Here is a 20318-nt window from a genome sequence, read left to right as displayed (position 1 = left end):
TATTTTTGTACATCTTATTTTATTAATTTTATTGATAAGAAATTATCAAAATGATGTCGTATTACTAAATGAGCGGGCCCTCAGATAGGAATTTTTTTTATAAATCATAAATAATTAAATGAATTTTACGGAACCAATATGATGGCTTTTTTTTAAAAAAAAAATCATAAGAATCGTGGGAACCGTTCGGTCTCACAATTGTCTTTTCCCCAAACTGTGAGAACCGTTCGGTCTCAAATTTTATTTTATTTATTTTTTATAAAGCAGGAATTTTTTAATTTTTTTTATTTTTTGTATTAAAATATTAGAAATATTGAATATATTTCTTTGAAAATAGATGAAATACAATATAATTTGATTTATTAGAAAGACTGCAACAAATAACCCGGATCAATATTTTTCAGGTCGGATTTTTCGCAGCTGTAAGAAAAATTAATATATTTCTTTATGTGTTATTGAAAAAAAATAAAAATGCTTAGATTTTGAGTTATTGATCCCGGTTCAAAAGTAACTTATAGATAATCCAGAAAATATTGTGATCCTTCTAGTACATTTAATTTATGAAAAGTTGTATCTATTTTTGAAAAAAAAACAAAAACTTTAAGTTATTTAATGATTGTTATTCAAAATGAATTCTCAAAATAGATACATTTTTTTATAAATTAAATGTCCTAGAAGGATAACAATATTTTCTGGATTACCTAGAAGTGACTTTTGAACCGGGATCAATAACTCAGAATCTAAGCATTTTTATTTTTTTCCAATAACACATAAAGAAATATATTAATTTTTCTTACAGCCGCGAAAAACCCGACCTGAAAAATATTGATCCGGGTTATTTGTTGCAGTCTTTCTCATAAATCAAATTATATTGTATTTCATCTATTTTTAAAGAAATATATTCAACATTTCTAATATTTTAATAAAAAAAAATAATAATTTAAAAAATTTATGTTTTATAAAAAAAAAAAAATTTGAGACCGAACGGTTCTCACGGTCTGGGGAAAAGGCAATTGTGAGACCGAACGGTTCCCACGGTCCTTATGGTTTTTAAAAAAAAAAAAAAGTCATCATATTGGTTCCGTAAAATTCATTTAATTATTTATGGTTTACAAAAAAAATTCCTCAGATAGTTGAAATATAATAATGTTTTTAATCTAAGAATGCAATATCTTGGAGCAGGGGTGTAAAAGGATCGGATATTATCCGATTTTGTCCTGAATCAAATTCAGAAAATTAATTAAATTATTTGATCTATATTTGTATTCTATGCTATCCATATTTGTATCTATATCAGAAAAATTCTAACGGATAGGAATATGGTTTGATAACTATTTGTATTCGACTATTTACATCATACTCCACAACAAAGATTCTATGTTTTTAAATTAATTTATTAAAGTGCATATATATACCAATTATTTATTACTTAAAACTTTTTTGTTATATCAATGATTTATTATTTATATGTTTAGTTGCATGGTATGGATAAATGATCTTGTTGAGAGAGTAGAAATAAAACCAAAATGCGGGAAAATGCAGTTGTTTCAAAAGAAGTTAAAGTCATATGATCATTGATACAATTGGTTCAAGGTGCTTTTAGTTTTTTATTCTATATGCTTAGAAAATAATATTGTCAATCTTGATTTGTATATTCTAATGAACAATATAAATCTATAATATGATTAGTAACTATTGTTTTAGTAATATTTTAGTAATATGGTACATATTTTATAACCAACAAACTTATTAAGAAAAATATTAGATACAATTTATGAATGAAAAAAAAAATTAGATACTATTTTTTAGAATGTACATTAGTAATTTATTTTTAATTATCCACATTATATTCATATGCATATTTGTATCCATCCAATCCATATTCGTTTCCGTTTAATATCCGATCTATATCCATATTTAAAACTATTCGTATTCATATATGTATCCGAATAATCAGATATATCAATATCCAAATAATTAAACACATAAAGATACAGTTTCATCAATATCCAATCCATATCCAACCGTTTACGCTTTACACCCCTATCTCAGAGTCGGTTGCAATCAACGCTAATATAATTTAGTACTATCTAGGGATGCAAACGGAACAGATATTATCCGACCGTATCTGAATCCGCATCCGAAAATTTGATACGGATATCCGATATCCAAATATCCATGTGGATACGAATACGGTTTTAAATTTCAATTATTCATATCCGAATAGTAGATATATACTATATAGTTTAATATTATTATGAAAAAATTTATGTTATTTACTATTATAAAAAGCAGATATCCGTATGTATCCGGTTAATATCCGATCAATATCCGTATCCATCTAATATCCGATCCGTATCCGTATCTGAAAAATAAAAACGAATACGGATATGATTTTACCACTATCCAATCCATATCCGATCCGTTTGCACCCCTAGTACTATCACTAGACTTTCATGCAAGACAAACAAATCAAACCCCTCAAACCAAAATGTCCAAACTCCAACCCATTTTACCATTACTGGAATGAAAATAAAAGAAAAATGAGTTCTTCCAATAGGTCCAAAAATGAAAACATTAGAAACCCTCCCCTAAGAAAAAATATTATTTACACAGGAACTAAAATTTACCAAGTAATAAACCAAACTACAAGAAGTTAAAAACTAAAATTTATAAGTAAAACAGAAAGAGAACTCAATCAGCAATCTCTCTAGTAGTGTTCAACAACCATATGAATCTTAAATTTTAAGCTGCACTAAGGAGCACCCGTTCGGCAATAAAGTTAAAAAGCAACTTTCTTAAGACAAAGCTTTAAACTTGACAAAATACTTAAGCGATGTGATTCCATGGCTTAAAAACTTGGGCAAGCTTAAGAAAGGTGGGCAAAAGGAGCCCTAAGGAGGTGACATTAAGCTTAATAAAGGAACACCCGTTCAGTGAGCTTAAGACTCCTTAGCCATGGTTGCCGAACACTACCTCTAAGACTAACAACCATGAATTAGTCCCTCCTTTAACTAAACCCTACTTGCAGTTGGAAATAAAAAACTAAAAACCTAATCGTCATATTCACTGCAACAGCAGCCAAACCAAAACCCTAAACCTCAATAAAATTCAACAATGGCACTAATTTCTCGGTATCCCAAGCAACCCTCATAATACCGCCATTTTGTGTCACTGCCTCCTCAAAAGTCCGACCGGTAACCTCAGAGGGGTTTAAAACCTCCTTTGAACTCTCTACTTTCAAATTGATTACATCCACCACGCACAAACCCGCATCCGCTAAGCTCTTCCCTTGCCACCTTCCCTCCACTTGAAACACCTTTCCCGTACCAACCTCATTGCGATCTCTATCCAAAATTGAAACAATCATGCCCGGTTCATAAACCAACTGGTCAAGCTTTGAGATAAATGGTTTTGGTTCGGGTTTGGATTGGTTTACCGTTTTTGAATTGGAAGGCATGTTGGGTTGCTCTTCATTAGGGCTATCAGGGTTCTCTCCCTCAGATGTGTGCCGGGTTTCTTTGGCCACACGTGCAAGCCGGGCTTTTCTGTTGTTCAGCCTGTGCAATAAAATATATATATTTATATATATATTTCAGAATTTAGTACAGTTGTTTTTCTATACTTCTTTAGGCATTTTCAAATATTTGCTATCTGAGATAAGAAGTAATTTGAACTATGTCATAGGAAAGCAAGGCAATGTAAAATCCATCTAAGCCAAAAGTGCCAAATGAAAGGATAAAAATATTATCTTACCAATTTTTCAGCTGGGATGGCGTAATTTCTGAGCCCTGAAAAAAGTATTATTAACAATTTTGTATTAGTCAGAAAAATCGACACATTACCTATAATACTCCTCTTAAAGGTAAATACCTGTGTTAACAACCATGGAGTACAAAATAAACCCAAAATATTTGGCATAGTCAAATTGAAACAATTTCGCCTTTGGTATAAGCCCTTCAAAAAGTACATATTTTTCTTTCAATCATCTCTCTTAAGGTCAAATTTACTCTTATAAATTTCAAAAACTCACAAATTTACCAAATTTATTGACTTTTCTATTAACACTTATTTTAAATTTTTGAAGTACCCCATATATATTGGGTAAATGTGTGATTTTTTGAAAGTTAGAAGGGTAAATGTGATATTATGATTTTAGAGGGGAAATATGTCATTTCAAGGTTTTTGAGGGATATATATGAAATTCTCCCAAAAAAAGAAAACAGTACTCTGTAATAAGCAACATTTAGAAAGACATGTATTACCTTGTTACTGAGAGTATCTGCCCAGGTCTGAAGAGCAGCAGCATTCCTTTGCATTTCGGGTTCATCCAAAAGAGCCCTCTCTATAAGTTTTATCTGCACATCATTCATGATATTTCTCTTTCTCTTCTTCCTTTGGTCTTGTGAATTTGGGTTTGAGGCTTCTATTCTCTCGTCCTCGTTTGGATCACTTTCTTTGGTATTTTCCCTGGTAACAGTGGCTTTGTCGATATCAAGTTTCTCTGGTTCGGGTTTCGGGTCAATATCCATACCCTTTGAACAATATTTACAAAAGAAAAAAGATAAGAGTTAACATCCAGCAAAACAAAGAAAATGTTACTTCTTTCAAAGGGTGAAATTCTAAAAAATAAAGGCAATATTTTTAAGTGATCTACAATTTAGACAGAGCTGTATTCTACTTGGCAGGGAAATATAAATTTTATGAGGATATAGAATTCTGGTTAAAACATGAAATGGTTAGGCTGCATGGTACCTTGCCCTATAATTCATAAAACCTATGGTTTAGTTGATCTAAAGTGAAAGTCAATTCAACATTACTAATACCTTCGACATACTGAATATAAGTAAATATACAAGAACACTATTTTAATTCTAAGATTACAGCATAACAGGTTCCAAGACCAAAAATGAAAGCAACATGAGTTCTACCCAAACTAAACGAAATTGTATTTCCTCTCAATCTCTATCAGATAACACAAATAAAAGACTTCATTAGGATTTTCATCCTTAATTATAGAAGAAGAAAATTGTAAACTCAAAAACATTTTATAAATTTTTATCTAATAAACACGAGTTCTACTCAAAAATATTTTATACAAACAGGTTCTCTTTCTTGTCTTTCCATTGTAAGACATGCATTCATTAATGAAGGAATTGGAAAAATACAAATTATTTATGGACAAGTACCTTTGAGTTGAAAGCAGCAGCCAAATTCATTAAAGACTGCTCAGTGTGGTACATGTTTTCAGCTTTCGGTACCTTTGCAAGTTCACCTGACCCCGCCTTAACAATTCAAAACAGATAATTGCGTCAAATATCGGTATTATACCAGTTAGGTCAAATTCCAGAAATTTTGTAAGTGACCATACTGGTGAAAAAATAATCATAATAAATCTTGGAAAAAACATACCTGTTCAGTAGTGCTTTCTCCACCTTGCAAGTTGCAATAACCTCTTAGAGTGTCAGTAAACACTCTGCAAAAGAGCTTCAAGAAATGAAAATTATAGATCGTACAAGTCAATCAATTTTTATCTCAACTCTCAAGTTTTACCTACTGCACATATCACTATTGTATATTGTATGGAATCTGACCAAACAGTACCAATATATTTTGCTCTCATTTGGCACTTTTGAGTTCATATATTTAGGCTCCTTGAAATCATGAATGTATCACTCAGTTCCTGGCCCCACCCACTTTACACTTCTACTACAAAACTTCAACGAAATGATTTGGTTACCTTAAAAGCTGCACATCGTCCTGATTTATTAAGCTTGGAATCAGTGTTTTTACATACTCAGCCAGAGAACCTACAGTAAGTACAACATATTACTTTAAAAAACTATCATTTATGAGTCATTTTAACAGCATGCAAGTCAGGACAGATACTGATATAATACTGCTAGCAGACCAATCAGAAAAATTTCCAGCATTTTTATTCAATTTTGTTTTTGTTTCCTTTCATAACACTTACAAGATATGATAGGTGAAGATCCTTGAAGGTAGTAAACAACAAAAGAAGTACAAAATTCAAAACAATAGTGCAAAAATTAAAAATTACTCAAGTTTTTGCAAACTTCAGCTGCTGAAGACATAGGTCTCTCTTGAACTAGGTGATTGTGAAACTCACGAACAAACAAATCTCTCTCATGCTCTGCCAATACCACATACAAAGTTTGGGTTAGATTAGTACCCACAAAATTACTCAGAAATACCAGAGGGGCAGCAATCAGTTATTTATATATTTTCAGTTTTATTGCAGGCCGGTTGCTGTTGGCTTGGTCCCATACCACTATGCATGGATGGAAATGTATATGTATGCAAACGTACAAAAGAAAAGAAAGAAAAAGAGTGAGGCTATGGTAATATGCATATGACATAGCGGCCCACGCTATGGAGTCATATCTTCGTTTTTAAAGTTTAAACATTCCATCTAAACTGTTCAACATGATCGTCATATGAAAATGTCCCTGCAAACAAAATTTTACATTTTTTTCGAAATTTATTACTATTTTTTAAGATATGTAGAAAATCACTTGATTTAAAAATTCTGGACCATCCAAAAGCAGTGATTTTCTACCTATCTAAAAAATAGTAAAAAAATTTATAAAAAATGTAAAATTAGCTCTCTAAGTATATTATCATATGGAGATCATGTTTAAAGATTTAGAGCGACTGTTTGAAAAAGAAATATGGATCCATAGCACGGGCTGATCCGTAATATACATATAACCATAGCCTCACTCAAAGAAAAAATAAAGGATAGCTAAAACAAGCATGAGCACAAGGATAAATGCATCATGCACGTATTGGTTGGATGGTCAAAACATTACAGGTTGAAGAAAAGTTCTGAAATAGAATTCATCAAAGAAAATGATTTCAATTGAATGAATACAATAAAAACCAGAAATCCTCCCCTCCTTTTCGGAAAGATATAAGCAAAATAAATATGATTAAAAAAAAACTGAATTATTTTTATCGATTTTGGATTAGATTTGGCAGGATGGCCAAGCAGTAAGGCAAGGGACTGCAAACCCTTTATCTCCAGTTCAAATTTGGGTGTCGTCTTTCAACAAGATCCTTCAAATTTCTTTTTCTATATCCTACTAATAAAATTTGACAAACTAGGGACAAAGAATTTCTTGATAATTTATTTCTTTAATTCCTCGTTCGACAAAATAAAAAAACTTGTCCAGTGGAATTCAAAGAGTGAGGCTATGGTACTATGCATAGCGCGGATTGGTCAGTACTATGGATCTATATTTTCATTTTAAAAGTCCTAACAGTTGATCCAAACCATTCATCATGATTTCCATATACTTGTAGACTAAAGTTTACATTTTATAGAATTTTATTACTATTTAATAAAAAGGTAGAAACTTACTGTTTTCGGATGGTCCAGAATTTTCAGATCAAATAATTTTCTACCTATCTAAAAAAATAGTAAAAAAATTCTAAAAGAATATAAAATTTGGCTTGAGTCTACATGTTCATATGAGTCCATAGCGCGGGCCAATATACGCTATGCATAATACCATAGCCTCACTCATTCAGAAAAATAAAGGAACGGGTTTAAGAGTTGACCTTCACATATATTGGGGACAAAGATGTGCAAATTGGCTATGATTTTGACAATGCATGAGGTTCTCAACTGCGCATAAGTGACAGCATGCATGCTACTAAGGCTGAGCTGGCACGCAAAATTGGCTTCACTAATTGCACCACCTGCCATTGCAGTTGCAGCAAAACTAACTGCATTGAACACGTCATACTCCAGATTAGCCTCTTCTTCTATAGTTGGTAGATTGACAGAGCACCAACTCGAGACAAAGTCTTCATGAGGTGTTGCTAGTATTTCGCTCATAAATGGAACCTATTAAAAGATTATACTTCCTCTTTACTTTCTAGTTATCTCATTTTTTCCTTGCAAAACATCAATATAAAATGAATAGCCCTAAAAGCAAAATGATGCTCTATGATATGACAAATATCACCTACACATCCTCTCATGAATTACTAAACATGCCCAAATAATTTGGTTTTAGCATATGTAGAGAGCTACATTAGGATAAACTTGAGAAACAAAGTGAAAGCAATTATGGAGGACATTTTGGTAATCTGTAGAGGAAACTTGACAATGATTCTGCTATATTGCAATTTGCTAAGCATATTTTTCTTCTATAATAAAAGTTTAGTTTGTGTTAGAGTAAGTGCTGAAAAGATACATTTAGTATGTTAAAAAAAAAATTGCAACAAGATACTTACAGTGGTGGTCATGAAAGAAAACCTAAAGTTTGAGTCATCGGAGAAGATATCAACCAGACGAAGTGAATTAATAAGCAGAAATCCCCTAGGAATATTCATATTTGTATTCTTCTTATATGCATTAGCATGTTTTGATTCTTCTCTCCTGAAGGCTGTCTTCAACATATTAAGAAACTGAACAGAAAACATATTTCATAAAATTTCAGCAAGTTTCTTTGGGATTGCATTTTCATCGAGTTCCAGCATAACACAAAACAAGGTTTACACAAGCAAATGAAGAGGTAAGTAAATACATAAAAGAGATCCAAAGTCATTTGGTACCACTAAAAAACATTGTTAGATGGTTTCTATATGAAATTGGTGGATATAGGTACACTTTTATAAAAAAAAAAATAATAAAAGAGATCCAACCTCTAAAGCAACAGACTGGCCCAATTGCATACTCTTTGGAGATCCAGCGACCTCATCAAGGTATGATATTGTCTCAGCCTCACATAGCAGTAACAACTGTACAATAGAAGACGCTAAATTAAGCTTTGGTATACTCTTTTTTGTCTTTTTCTTTTTGTCCATTTGTTTCTTTTACTTTATGAAGTGGAGGTGTTAGTACTCACAAGTGCAAGAATTTTGGCCTTGAATCGAGAGACAGAAGCAATGATTTCAGAAGAGTGTTGGAAGCATTCTGGGACCCTTAGCCTTAATATGGTACGAGCAAGTGATAAAATTCCCCCATTTTTACACAGTTCCTGCATAATTAAACATGTCATAATTTCCCAATGTTATTGTACATACCATTTTATGAGAACCTTTTCGGTTTCTAACTTCACCATTTTTTTTTCGGCATTTGTGGGTTTAATTGCTGTTTTAGGCAAATATACTGCCTTCATGTTGTATTCATTGAAGAGTGAGGCTATGGTACTATGCGTAGCGCGGATTGGTCTGTACTATGAATCAATATTTTCGTTTTCAAAGTTCAAATAGTTGATCTAAACCGTTCAACATGTTTTCCATATGAAAATGTGCTTGCAGGCTAAATTTTACATTTTTTATAATATTTTTACAATATTTTAAGATAGGTAGAACATCACTACTTTTGAATTATCTAGAATCTATAGATCGAATGATTTTCTACCTATTTTAAAAATTAGTAAAAAAATTCTAAAAAATGTAAAATTTGATCTACAAGTAGATTTTCAAATGGAGATCATGTTGAACAGTTCAGATCGACTATTTGGATTTCAAAAATAAAGATATCAGTCCATAGTACGGACCAATATGATATGCATAGTACCATGGCCTCACTCATCATTGAAAAGTAAATAAAATTATTAATAAGTACCTTGTTTTTTAATACTCGGTCCCGAAACAGCTTTTGTTGGCATAGAGAGAGAAGAAATTGCAAGGAGGCTTCGCACTGTTGGCTTAGAAAGTGAGACACTTTCATGGCATCTGGTAATTTTGATTGATCAGCAACAATTTCACTAGATAACTCTGTCAGCTTCTGACGAAAAAGCCTAGTATTTTCATGAAGGCTGCCAAAGGCTGATTCCACAAATCTCTCTACCTGACATTAGAGATAACAAAGAAAGAAGAAATAAATATATAAATCAAAGTGCACAGTTTACCTAACTGCACCTTTTATAGTGCAATTGACCACATTTAGGGGTGTTCATTGGATCCAGTTTATTTGGTTTTCAACCGAACCAACAAATTTTATGGTTCAGTTTTTTGGTTTAAATGGTTCAGTTCGGTTGAATTTTTTAATAAATTCAGTATTTTAATATTTTGTTCAGTTTAATCTCTCTTATTTCGGTTCAAACAAACAAACCGAAATTTACTTCGGTTTTCTTGGATTCAGTTTACAAGTTTAATTCGGTTGGTTCATTTAGATTTTCTAAAACCAAAATAAATTTTGTTTGACTATTTTGATTCGGTTTTAACCGAACTGATCATTTCAACACCCCTAACCACATTCAACTCGGAAAGCACTCTGTTCAATTTCAGTTCAAATAAATTAGGAACTATATCTCACAGCTAAGCCTGAACCAAGAACTTTGTTTTCTAGTCACCCCAATAGAACCCAACTCAATTTTCCAATTATGCATGAACTCGCCGCTTGGCAATGAATTGTGAAGTTAAGCCACAATTCAACATCAATATAACAATCATTGTGGAAGTAAGTCATATCACCCAAATGAGCGTTTAAATCACCTAATTTTGAGAAAAAACTACAATAATACTTAAATTAAAAAAATTAAAAATCTTCATTGAACCAAATTACCGTTTGCTAACCCTTTACTCTTGGATTAAACATAAATCAAGCAAAGAAAAAGAAACAAACAGAAAGAGTCAAAATAAGATCACACCTTTGGATGTGCAAGAAGAACAACAGCTAGTTCATTCCATTGAGAGGTGAGAGAACTGCTCAATAGATGAAGCACACAAGCACCTAGAGTGGTGCGAATAATAGGAGCAGAATCAAGATTGCCACCCTGATAAATGAGGTAAAAAATAATTATAGAAAGTAAAAAAAAGAATGAAATCACTAGACTATTGTGAATTTATACATTTTTTGGACCTTTACTTTTTGTGACTTCAAATTATTTACAGAAAGAGATTACTAGTTGTCGGTATCAAATGAGACAAACCTGGTATCTGTGCGAAAGAACAATCATGGTGAAAAATACCAAATCCATGACTTGCTCCAATACTTTGACATCATCAAGCAAAATCTTTAAAAAAAAAAAAATCAAATAAAAAATATATAAGATAAGTCTTCAAAATAATGAACATTTCAAGGGACATACAACAACACAAACAATTATTCACCTCACACCAGACAATTCATAACATGTGCCTGCTTAATATGTTGTATGCTCTAAAGTGCAACTGCGAAAGCCTAAAAATTTTCTGATATATTCTTGCAAATCTATAATTACTTTTAGAACCTGATTGAGAGGATCAACTATTCCTCCTTCTCTCAGGCCCTCTATGGAATTTTTCAAAACAAAATCCCTAAATTACCCCCAAATAGTGAAACAGAGATATATTAGTTCCGGGAAAGGAGACGAAATGCAGACAGTTCTCTATATAACAGATAAATTCAGCTACTCTAAGCATAAATATAAACTATCCATTAAATTTAAAAGACCTGCTCAAGTCTAGCATGTCGAATAGCCACATCAGACAGTGTATTTAAAAGGCGGACCCCACGAAGCACATAAGCAAAATCTCTGTCTCCATCATTAGGCGAAAGTAGAACAGCTGTGAGGTTTAAGGGAAGAGCAGCAGCAAGTTTCTCTATATCAATCTAGAAGAAACAAAAATAAAATTGAAAAAAAAGGTGTTTCAAGGCTAGCAATAGAAAAGAAAAAAAAAACGTTTGGTGAAAATTGCACCGAATATTTAAATGCACGTGCAAATAACACCCAACAATCCCATTTTTCAACTAACATCACCATTTATTGGGTTATTATCAAAGAGCGACCAATTATTAACGCAAGAACAAATCCCAATATTACTCCAATCTCTCATTAACAACTGAATATGTCCGAAACAAGTTAATAGGTATTGCATTGAACTTGCCTGATTTTATTGGGTCTCAGAAAAAATAGTAAACTCAGGGGAAAAATCAATATATATGGCGATTTATTACTAATATCACGCTAAACAAGCAGTTTGGTGTTAGTAATACCTCAAAAATACTAAGCACTAAATGCTTCCTGTAGATAATTTAGGTCTAATCTCTATATTAAAATATCGGGTTTTTCTCCATAAACCCTAAAAAAATTTACTCAGATAAAGCCATTTTCTGCTTTGTTGTGTAATTCAGATTTGATTGAGACTTAAACAATTGCTATAGTCAACAAAGCACAAATTTTTCTCTTATCTTTTGTTTGGTTATAAATTAACACATTTTGCATTGAGCTTGCCTGATTTTATTGGGTCTCAGTAAAAAATAGTAAACTCAGGGGCAAAATCAAGATATCTGACAATTTACTACTAATATCACGCTAAACAAGCAGTTCAGCATTAGTGCTGGTTGCTTCCTGTAGATAATTTAGGTCTAATCTCTATATTGAAGTATTGGGTTTTTCTCCAAAAACACCTAACAAATGTATTTGGATATAAATTAACACAGCACAAATTCTTCTCTTATCTTTAGTTTGGTTATAAATTAACACAATTGAAAACCAATTTTTTGGTCAGTACCAGTAAATAAGTACCTGATTTACGCTTCCATCTTTAGCTTTCCAATTCAAGGTAGAATTCTCTGAATCCTTCAAAACTTTGCTCAAATCCTTTGAATTATACCCATTGAATTCTTCAACTGCAGAGACAATATCCATTGAATCCTTCAAAACTTTGCTTAAATCCTTTGATTTTAGTACCGCGATTCGTGCTCTAGATTCGAATTTGATGAGGTAGATCGATGAGAAACAGCACCGATTTATAGAAGATTTATCGCATGCTCTTTTTCTTCCCTTTTCTTTCGCCTTTACCCCATTTTCTTTCTTTCTTGAAATTGGAGCAGCGCAGTGTTTTTGAGATCTCTCAGTCGCTCTCACTCGAAACCAAACCAGGCGAATGGTCCGAGGAAAAAAACCTTTAACAGAGTAGTTTTGGCTTCATGCAACGCACTGAATATAGAATCATAACATCGTTGTATATAGTTTGTGCGCTGCATAAAGCTAAAACTACTCTGTTATATTTCACCTGGAAAGGAGCGTGAAAATAAAAAAGGAAAGCGATCGAGCGAGTCCAACACCCGGTTCAGCGGGATGTATCCATGTACGATCAGGTCCGTTTATCTTCATCAAGATTCGTGTTAAAATTAAAAAAGTGTACTGCTCGTGAATCTAAACCAAGCGAATGGTCCGAGGAAAGAAGGGGTAAATAGTTTAACAGAGTAGTTCTGGCTTCGTGCAGCGCAATGACTATAGAATTAACACAGCATTGTATAAGGTGTGTGCTGCAGGAAGTTAAAATGGCTCTATAAAAGTGTACCAAGAGAGAGAAAAAGTGCAAATCCTCTGAGATATCTCAACTTTTGCATGACCGACGTGTACGATGTCTATTCGAGAATAGCACGGGGCCAGTATAATTTTGCTTGGAGATACGTGTAGAACGTATTGGAACGATTGAGATTTTTCATAGAAACAAGTAATAATTGAGATATCTCAGAGGAAGCGAATTCAGGAAAGAGAGTAGGTAAATAGTTCAACAGAGAAGTTTTGACTTCGTGCAGCGCACTTACTATAGAATCAAAACAGCGTTGTATATGTTTTGTGCTATGCATTAAGCCCAAACTGCTCTGTTAAAATCTTTACGCGAAACAATAGCGAGAGAATAAAAAAGAAAAAGATCGAGCGAGTCCAACATCCGGTTCAGCGGGATGTATCCATCTACGATCGGGTCCGTTTATCTGCATCAAGATTCGTGTCATATTAAAAAATTGTGAACTGCTCGTGAATCTAAACTTTCACACCAATTTTGATGCAAATCTAACGTTCTGTACAGCTATCGGACCCCTTCAAGGATGAGTCAATTTGGGCCAGATGGGCTGGACTTTTTGGGCTTTGTGCAATAAGAAATAATTAATTCGTTATATGTTTTGTTATTTTATTATTTTTACAATTTTCAGTATAAGTCTCGGTAAATTTACAAGAACAAAAGATATTCCAGTTTCATTTATTTATGTTTCATATTTGAAGCAATGGGTTGAATGCTTTTTGTGTATCGATGGAAGAATAAATGGTTTTATCATGCAAATACTAATCTAATGTCATGTCATATCATTGTCTCATGAATCTCCCATCAAAAGTTTAATGGTCAATATAACAATAGAAGTCTTCGATAGAGGATTTTGTGATCTTTGGTTGTTTATTGCTAATTTAAAATTTGAAATCATATTGACCCTAGTGATTAATTGATAAAGAGTATCATTTAATAACACTTGGCATAAAGTTTTTCCTCTCAGCAGTTTTTAATTTGCGAGTCATGTTGAATTAAGTCAAATTAAGTACCAAAAAAATGATAAATGAATGATAAATGTGGTTGTAGCATGAAATATGCATTTGATACTTAGACAAACTACATGTAACAAATAGCGGTCGAGTCTTGATTTTAAGGCCTTCATGACTTCGTAGCCCCTGTGAAAGTTTTCAAAAATAAAATAGTCTTAATTGTAAGACATATACTTTATGTTTATATTGTAATGAGATATTGAAGAAAATCAATTATAAACTCTTTATCCTTTTTCACTATTATTTTCAAGAGACTACTCAAACAAAGAAATCTGATATTCATCGCAACTAAATTACCTGTAAAAGTACCGGTTCAAACCCTACCGAGAGAAAACACCTCTTCATGTTTTTTTTAATCTTTTTTTACATTTATTTCTCTCCTTTCTGTTTTCCAGTTTTTTAATTTTAATTTGCTGAGTTTTTTTGATGTAAAGATGTAATACAGATGTGTACCGATAGAAACTATCAAAAAAAATTTAAAAAAAAACAGAGAAAACAGCTTTTTATGTTCATCAAAATCGACAACGTGAATTACCAAAAAAATAACTCAATTTCAAATACACCAACATCATTGTTACAAGTTGTTTTAGTCCAAAGCTGCCCGTCTGTGCTCATAGGCCTCACTAAAATATGTGACACAAAATAGAGATTTAACCCAATTATTCACTCCAGTCAGAGTTAGGCAGCCACAAGGAGGGGAAGGGAGGAATTAACATGGGTTTGGTTGGGCGGATTCTCAACTTCTTATTTTTTTTCTCAAACGTTGAAGGATTGATCTGCTATATATATATAAAGAGAGAGAGAGAGAGTGACTAGTGTGCATTCGTATGCATATGGCCTGATATGCATACGGTCCAAATTTGAAATTTTAAAATTCAAAACGTTAATCCGAACATTTCATCTTATTCTCCATATTAATATGTGCTTGGAGATCAAATTTTACATTTTTCTGAATTTTTTTACTATTTATTAAGCCACTTTGAAAATTGTTGATCCAACGGTGGCGGCTGATTTTACTGTTTTGTTAAGCCACTATTGGATCAACAATTTTCAATGTGGCTTTAAACAAATACGTAAGTAGATAATCCACCAATACGGATGCGAAACGAATAATTGTCGGATATGAGTCATATGAAATTTAAGATATAAATACTAATTAACAAAATTCAATATGAAAATTCATATATTTAAATAAATTTTCTCATACTTTTTAAATTTTAATAAACTATAAAAAAGTGATATAATTTGTAAAAATAAAAAATAAAGAGATAGTTAACAGTGAGATTAAAAAAATTGAATTAATTTGCAAGCATATGTTTTGGAGTGAGTCTATGGTACTATGCATATCACGGGTTGGTCCGTGTTACGGCTTAATATTCAACTTTTCAAAATCCTAACGGTCGATCCGAACCGTTCATCTTGTTCTCCATATTAATATGTGTTTGGAGACCAAATTTTACATTTTTTTTAAAAAAATTTTACTATTTTTTTAGATATTTAGAAAATCATTTGATCTGAAAATTCTGGACCATTCAAAAACAATGATTTTCAATAAATCTAAAAAAATAGTAAAATTTTTTTATTAGAGTGGATTTACCTAATGTTAAAGGAGTATGTGAATTTACCTCGATCTGGATTAGTGTGGATTTTGATCAGACAATTCAAATCCAAACTCAAATTTTGAGTTACTTTAGAGCATCTATATCCCAGCAATTCAAATAAATTTCTAAATAACTGTTAACTACTTCTTAGAAATTATAGTCTCTAAAGTTTCTAATTTTCACATTCCTGAAATTAATTTTAAAGTTTGTATTAAGCCACATCAGCAATAAAATTAAAAGGAAAAATAATTTTAGCCAATCATTTAGCTAGTATAGAGTTTATAAATAGTTTTTTAATAAGAAATTCTCCTGCATAGTTTCTAAATAAAAAACTCCTTCACATCTCTAAAATTGGATTATAAACTCTCATAGTATCAGAGATGTAGATACTCTTAGATGAATTAAGCCTAGAAAATTGCTCTCTTCGTCATATAGCGCCTTCTTGTCGCGCCGTTTCCTAACACAATCTTTACTTCTGCTCATCTTGGTAGGATGCTTTTCTATTCTTCTTTTTTCTACCACGAGTTGTTTCAGTTGATTCTACATAAAAGTATTTATTTGAATTTTGGGGTATGATTACAATTTGTACATTTTTTTTTTTCTGAATTTTGGGTCAATTCTGTTTAGAAAACACTCTAAACAATCATCGGACAAAATTTAGTCTATTGCCATCGGACCTTTTGATTCTTAAATGATTACGAACTAAGAGCATCTATATCCCAAATTTAAATAATTTTTTAAATAATTATTAATCATTTTTTATAAATCAAGATCTCTAAAAATTTTAAACTCTGATATCTTTGAAATTAATTTAGTGTTTCTATTAAGCCACATCAATAATAAATTAAAAATGAGAAATAATTTGATCCAATTATTTAATAAGTGTGACGTTCATAAACAGTTTTTTTAATAAGAAACTTTCATATATAGTTTCTAAATAAGAAACTCTTTTACATTTTTAAAACTGAATTAAAAATTGCTACTTCAGATTAAAAATTCTAATAATATCATTGATGTATATACTTTGCAAAAGTTGGATCTAGACGTATTGATTTAGACATGTCAAGAATGAGTCATTGGGCCGGTTATAGCATAGGACACTTAAAATCATATCATTGATGTATATACTTTGCAAAAGTTGGATCTAGACGTATTGATTTAGACATGTCAAGAATGAGTCATTGGGCCGGTTATAGCATAGGACACTTAAAATCATGATGGGCTTATTATGAAATGGGCTGGGTTTTTTGGGCTTAGTGCAAATAGATCCAACTCACAGGATTCACTTGAATAGTAAAAAAGCAAACGTTATATATTATTAGTAAAACTAGGGTTTTTGTAAGCTCACCAAAGTGTTTAGTGAATTAAACTCTAAAATATATTATATCGATTTCAAACAATAAATTTATATCGTTAAAATCTATCTACTTCACAAGTGATGAATTTACATGCAAAGATTTTATATTTTCGAATTATTTTAGTATAAAGTCAAGCAGTCAAAATTAGAAGGTTTATAAATTAATTTTAGTGCATTTATTTTTTTAATACTTTTTGATCACTTGACTTTATACAAAATTAATTTGAAATTCTAAAAACTTTACATGTAAATTCATCACTCGTAAAGTAAATCTGTTTCAACGGTTTAGATTTATTATTTGAAGCTAATTTAATAGGTTTTGGAGTTAAACTCACCAAACACCTTGATGAGCTTCTACTCATATTATTATTATTATTTCTATTTTTGGTCTCATGATCTTCGCATCAAAATTTAATGGTTAAAATAATAATAGAAGTATTTAGTAGAGGTATTTCTGATTCTTTTGATTTTTTTTTTAGTAAAGGTTTTTTTTTTATCTACGTACAATTGTATATTTTAATTGAAATCATATTGACCCGGTGATTAATATAAAGCATAATTTGATAAATTAAACTTTGACATTAAGTTTTACGGTTCAGAAATGATTTTCGACTCATGTTGAACTAAGACAAATAAAGTACTAAAAAATGTAAAATGAATGATAATTTTTATCATTGACATACAATCTACATTTTATACTAAAATAGTAATTGTAAAATGAATGATAATTATTTTAAACTTTATCATTGTCTAAAATAGTAAATGTAAAATGCATGATAATTATTTTATGGTATATTACGAGAAAAAACCATTTACTAAAATAGTAATGTATCAAATGCTAGATCAATACTTTTTTTTTTATAAAAATTTAATTATAATTCACATAATTGTCTAAAAATTGAAACCTAGTCAACTATGTTATTTTCTCAATAAAAACTCAGCTGGATTAGATCTGTTTTTTCTCGGAGCCAAGTTATTTTTTTTTAGATAAATAAAAAAATATTACATTAAAAATGAGTTGTTCATTTTATATTTTTTTTAATCAATTTTTTATATTCTAATTACAGTTCACAATTTAATTTGAATATGAACTCATAAGCTGAATGTTACAGTCAAAAATTGAATGTTGAAAATTTAAATTCAATCTTAATTGATACCGAACCAGCTTCAATTTGAACAAAAGATATAGAAAATCGAACTCAACTAGCTATAGTATGAATGAAAAACAGGTGAACTCACAAAATTGACTATTTATTTGATAATCGAAACCAGTAAAATAGTTGGTTTTACGTGTTTCAATTTTTTTAAAATAAATAACAAAATTAACTCAACAATGTTGAAATCTTAATTTTGTTTTATATTTCTAATAAAAGTTTCGGAACACTCCAACATCTTGTAATTTAATTTGAATATAAACACATATATATTGTATGCATAAGATACACGTGATTACTTATAATACATGTATATTAGTAGTTTAACAAAAATAATTACTGAACAAGTATGTCAATATAATAATTAATTTATGTTGGTTACTATCTTAATGAACCTCTCTTTTATTCACAGAAATTGTGAAAAAATAGTCTCAGCTGAATTTATTCTTATAATTAGTTCGCCTAAAATTGGATCCAAAATATATATACCATGCATCCCAAAGGACATGATTGGATGATCTTATTTTTCTTGAGTATTTTGTTCAAGTATCCTAGCTAGTTATATATTGTCTCTTGGCAATGTCAAAAGAACTGTAAAATATCTTATTCAGCCTTTGCTAAACTCAGAGGTCAATTTCATAAACTATAAGCTCCTTAATTACCAACTCCATGACCTAATTTCACAAAAATATATTAGAGCAACACAACGAGTTAAATAAATAATATATTAATTACTTGGTCACACAGTGATTTACACAGAGATGGTACAAAATATATTAGAGAAACACAAATGCCATTTTATTTTTATGTCTCAATCATGTCCTACATTTTTATTTATTTTTTTCAAAATTCAAACTACTCAATATTATTGCTATATTAAAATATACTAAAAGATCAAATTTTACAATTTTTAAAATCTTTTACTATTTTTTTTTTAAGTCAATGAGTAGATAGTTCAACCAACTATTTTTTTTAAACAAGTATAAAATTATTATTTTTTAATGGTCCACAATCTTCTCAAAAAAGTGATTTTGTAGCCATCTAAAAATTAGTAAATATTAAAATAAAACTAGTAGATTTTAATATGAAAATCATATTATTTTGACTTTTAAAATGAAGATAAAAATGTTGAACATAATTGGAGCACTAAATCAATGAAGCATTTGAGCCATCCTCTTGTAAATTTACATCGAGTTGTAATGTATCACAATGTGTCTTGATAGTATTTTAATACAATATGAGCACAATAATCGAATAATAAGTTCCTTAACTTTCAGAAATCAAGCAAATAAGCAAAAGAAAATTTACTATATGTGACCGAGCATGTAATTAAACGGTTTTGTATGTAATTGTCGGTTTCAATTATTTGAATTTGTTCATTTGAAATTTATTTTATAGATTTTTAAAACAATTATAACCCGACATGTCACTATAATATCAATAAGGGCGGATTCAGGATTTTCGGCAAGGAGGGACAAAAAAATTTCAAATCGGATTGAAATAGCTTATCGGATTTAAATCCATTAACTAATTGGGTACTTGATAAAAAACAATGCTTTGACTTATATTTTTCAATGCTCTGACTTGTAATTTCTGATGTTTAAGTTATAATTCTAATTACCAATCATGATTCAAGAAATTTATTTTGATTTTAATACTAAATTTAACCCGAATTATAAATCAAACATCCAGAAGGAGGCAAAAAAATTTCCGAAGAAGGGGGGGGAGGCAAAGTCAATCAGTACCGATAGATCACCACTAAAACTCAAAATCCGAGGGGGAGGGAAGGCGGCTGTCCCCCCTGATATACACTGGGTCCGCCCCTGAACACGCCAGCAACTTTTAACCAATTGTACATATTTAAAAAATCACATTTTAAAATATTACTACGAATTCAATTATTTCTATAAAGACA

The 20318-nt window shown here is 30.8% G+C and overlaps 1 protein-coding gene across 2 annotated transcripts; it reads right to left on the bottom strand.

Moving 5' to 3' along the window:
* Positions 1-2649: 2649 nt before the first annotated feature.
* Positions 2650-12872, bottom strand: LOC144564740 (sequence-specific DNA binding transcription factor ATNDX). Of its 2 annotated transcripts, XM_078314342.1 has the most exons (18): positions 12492-12872; positions 11417-11575; positions 10914-10997; positions 10632-10757; positions 9605-9829; positions 8880-9011; positions 8677-8772; positions 8266-8439; positions 7585-7873; positions 6062-6154; positions 5741-5810; positions 5413-5476; positions 5190-5285; positions 4266-4535; positions 3757-3791; positions 3440-3560; positions 2977-3347; positions 2650-2708 (listed from the first exon to the last, which is right to left on the bottom strand). In XM_078314342.1, the coding sequence occupies exons 1-17, from the start codon at positions 12612-12614 to the stop codon at positions 3336-3338; spliced, it is 2169 nt and encodes a 722-aa protein (XP_078170468.1). In that variant the 5' UTR covers positions 12615-12872; the 3' UTR covers positions 2650-2708; positions 2977-3335. The 2 variants fall into 2 exon arrangements, with proteins under 2 accessions (XP_078170468.1, XP_078170467.1); XM_078314341.1 differs by having other exon boundaries at positions 2977-3560.
* Between the last annotated feature and the right edge of the window lie 7446 nt (positions 12873-20318).

This window comes from Carex rostrata, chromosome 13 (assembly GCF_964058835.1).
Source record: "Carex rostrata chromosome 13, lpCarRost1.2, whole genome shotgun sequence".
Lineage (NCBI taxonomy): Eukaryota > Viridiplantae > Streptophyta > Magnoliopsida > Poales > Cyperaceae > Carex > Carex rostrata.
Note: the sequence above shows the minus strand (reverse complement) of the source record. Positions and strands in the feature narration are given on the sequence as shown.

Bases quoted from the DNA above. Each gene is read 5' to 3' on its own strand.
- LOC144564740 (XM_078314341.1), bottom strand. From the start codon at position 12,614: ATGGATATTGTCTCTGCAGTTGAAGAATTCAATGGGTATAATTCAAAG. The intron at 5,811-6,061 runs GTAATTTTTAAT...TACTTACTGTAG, and splicing joins TGAAGTTTGCAAAAACTTGA to GTTCTCTGGCTGAGTATGTA. The intron at 4,536-5,189 runs GTACTTGTCCAT...TATTGTTCAAAG, and splicing joins CTGCTGCTTTCAACTCAAAG to GGTATGGATATTGACCCGAA.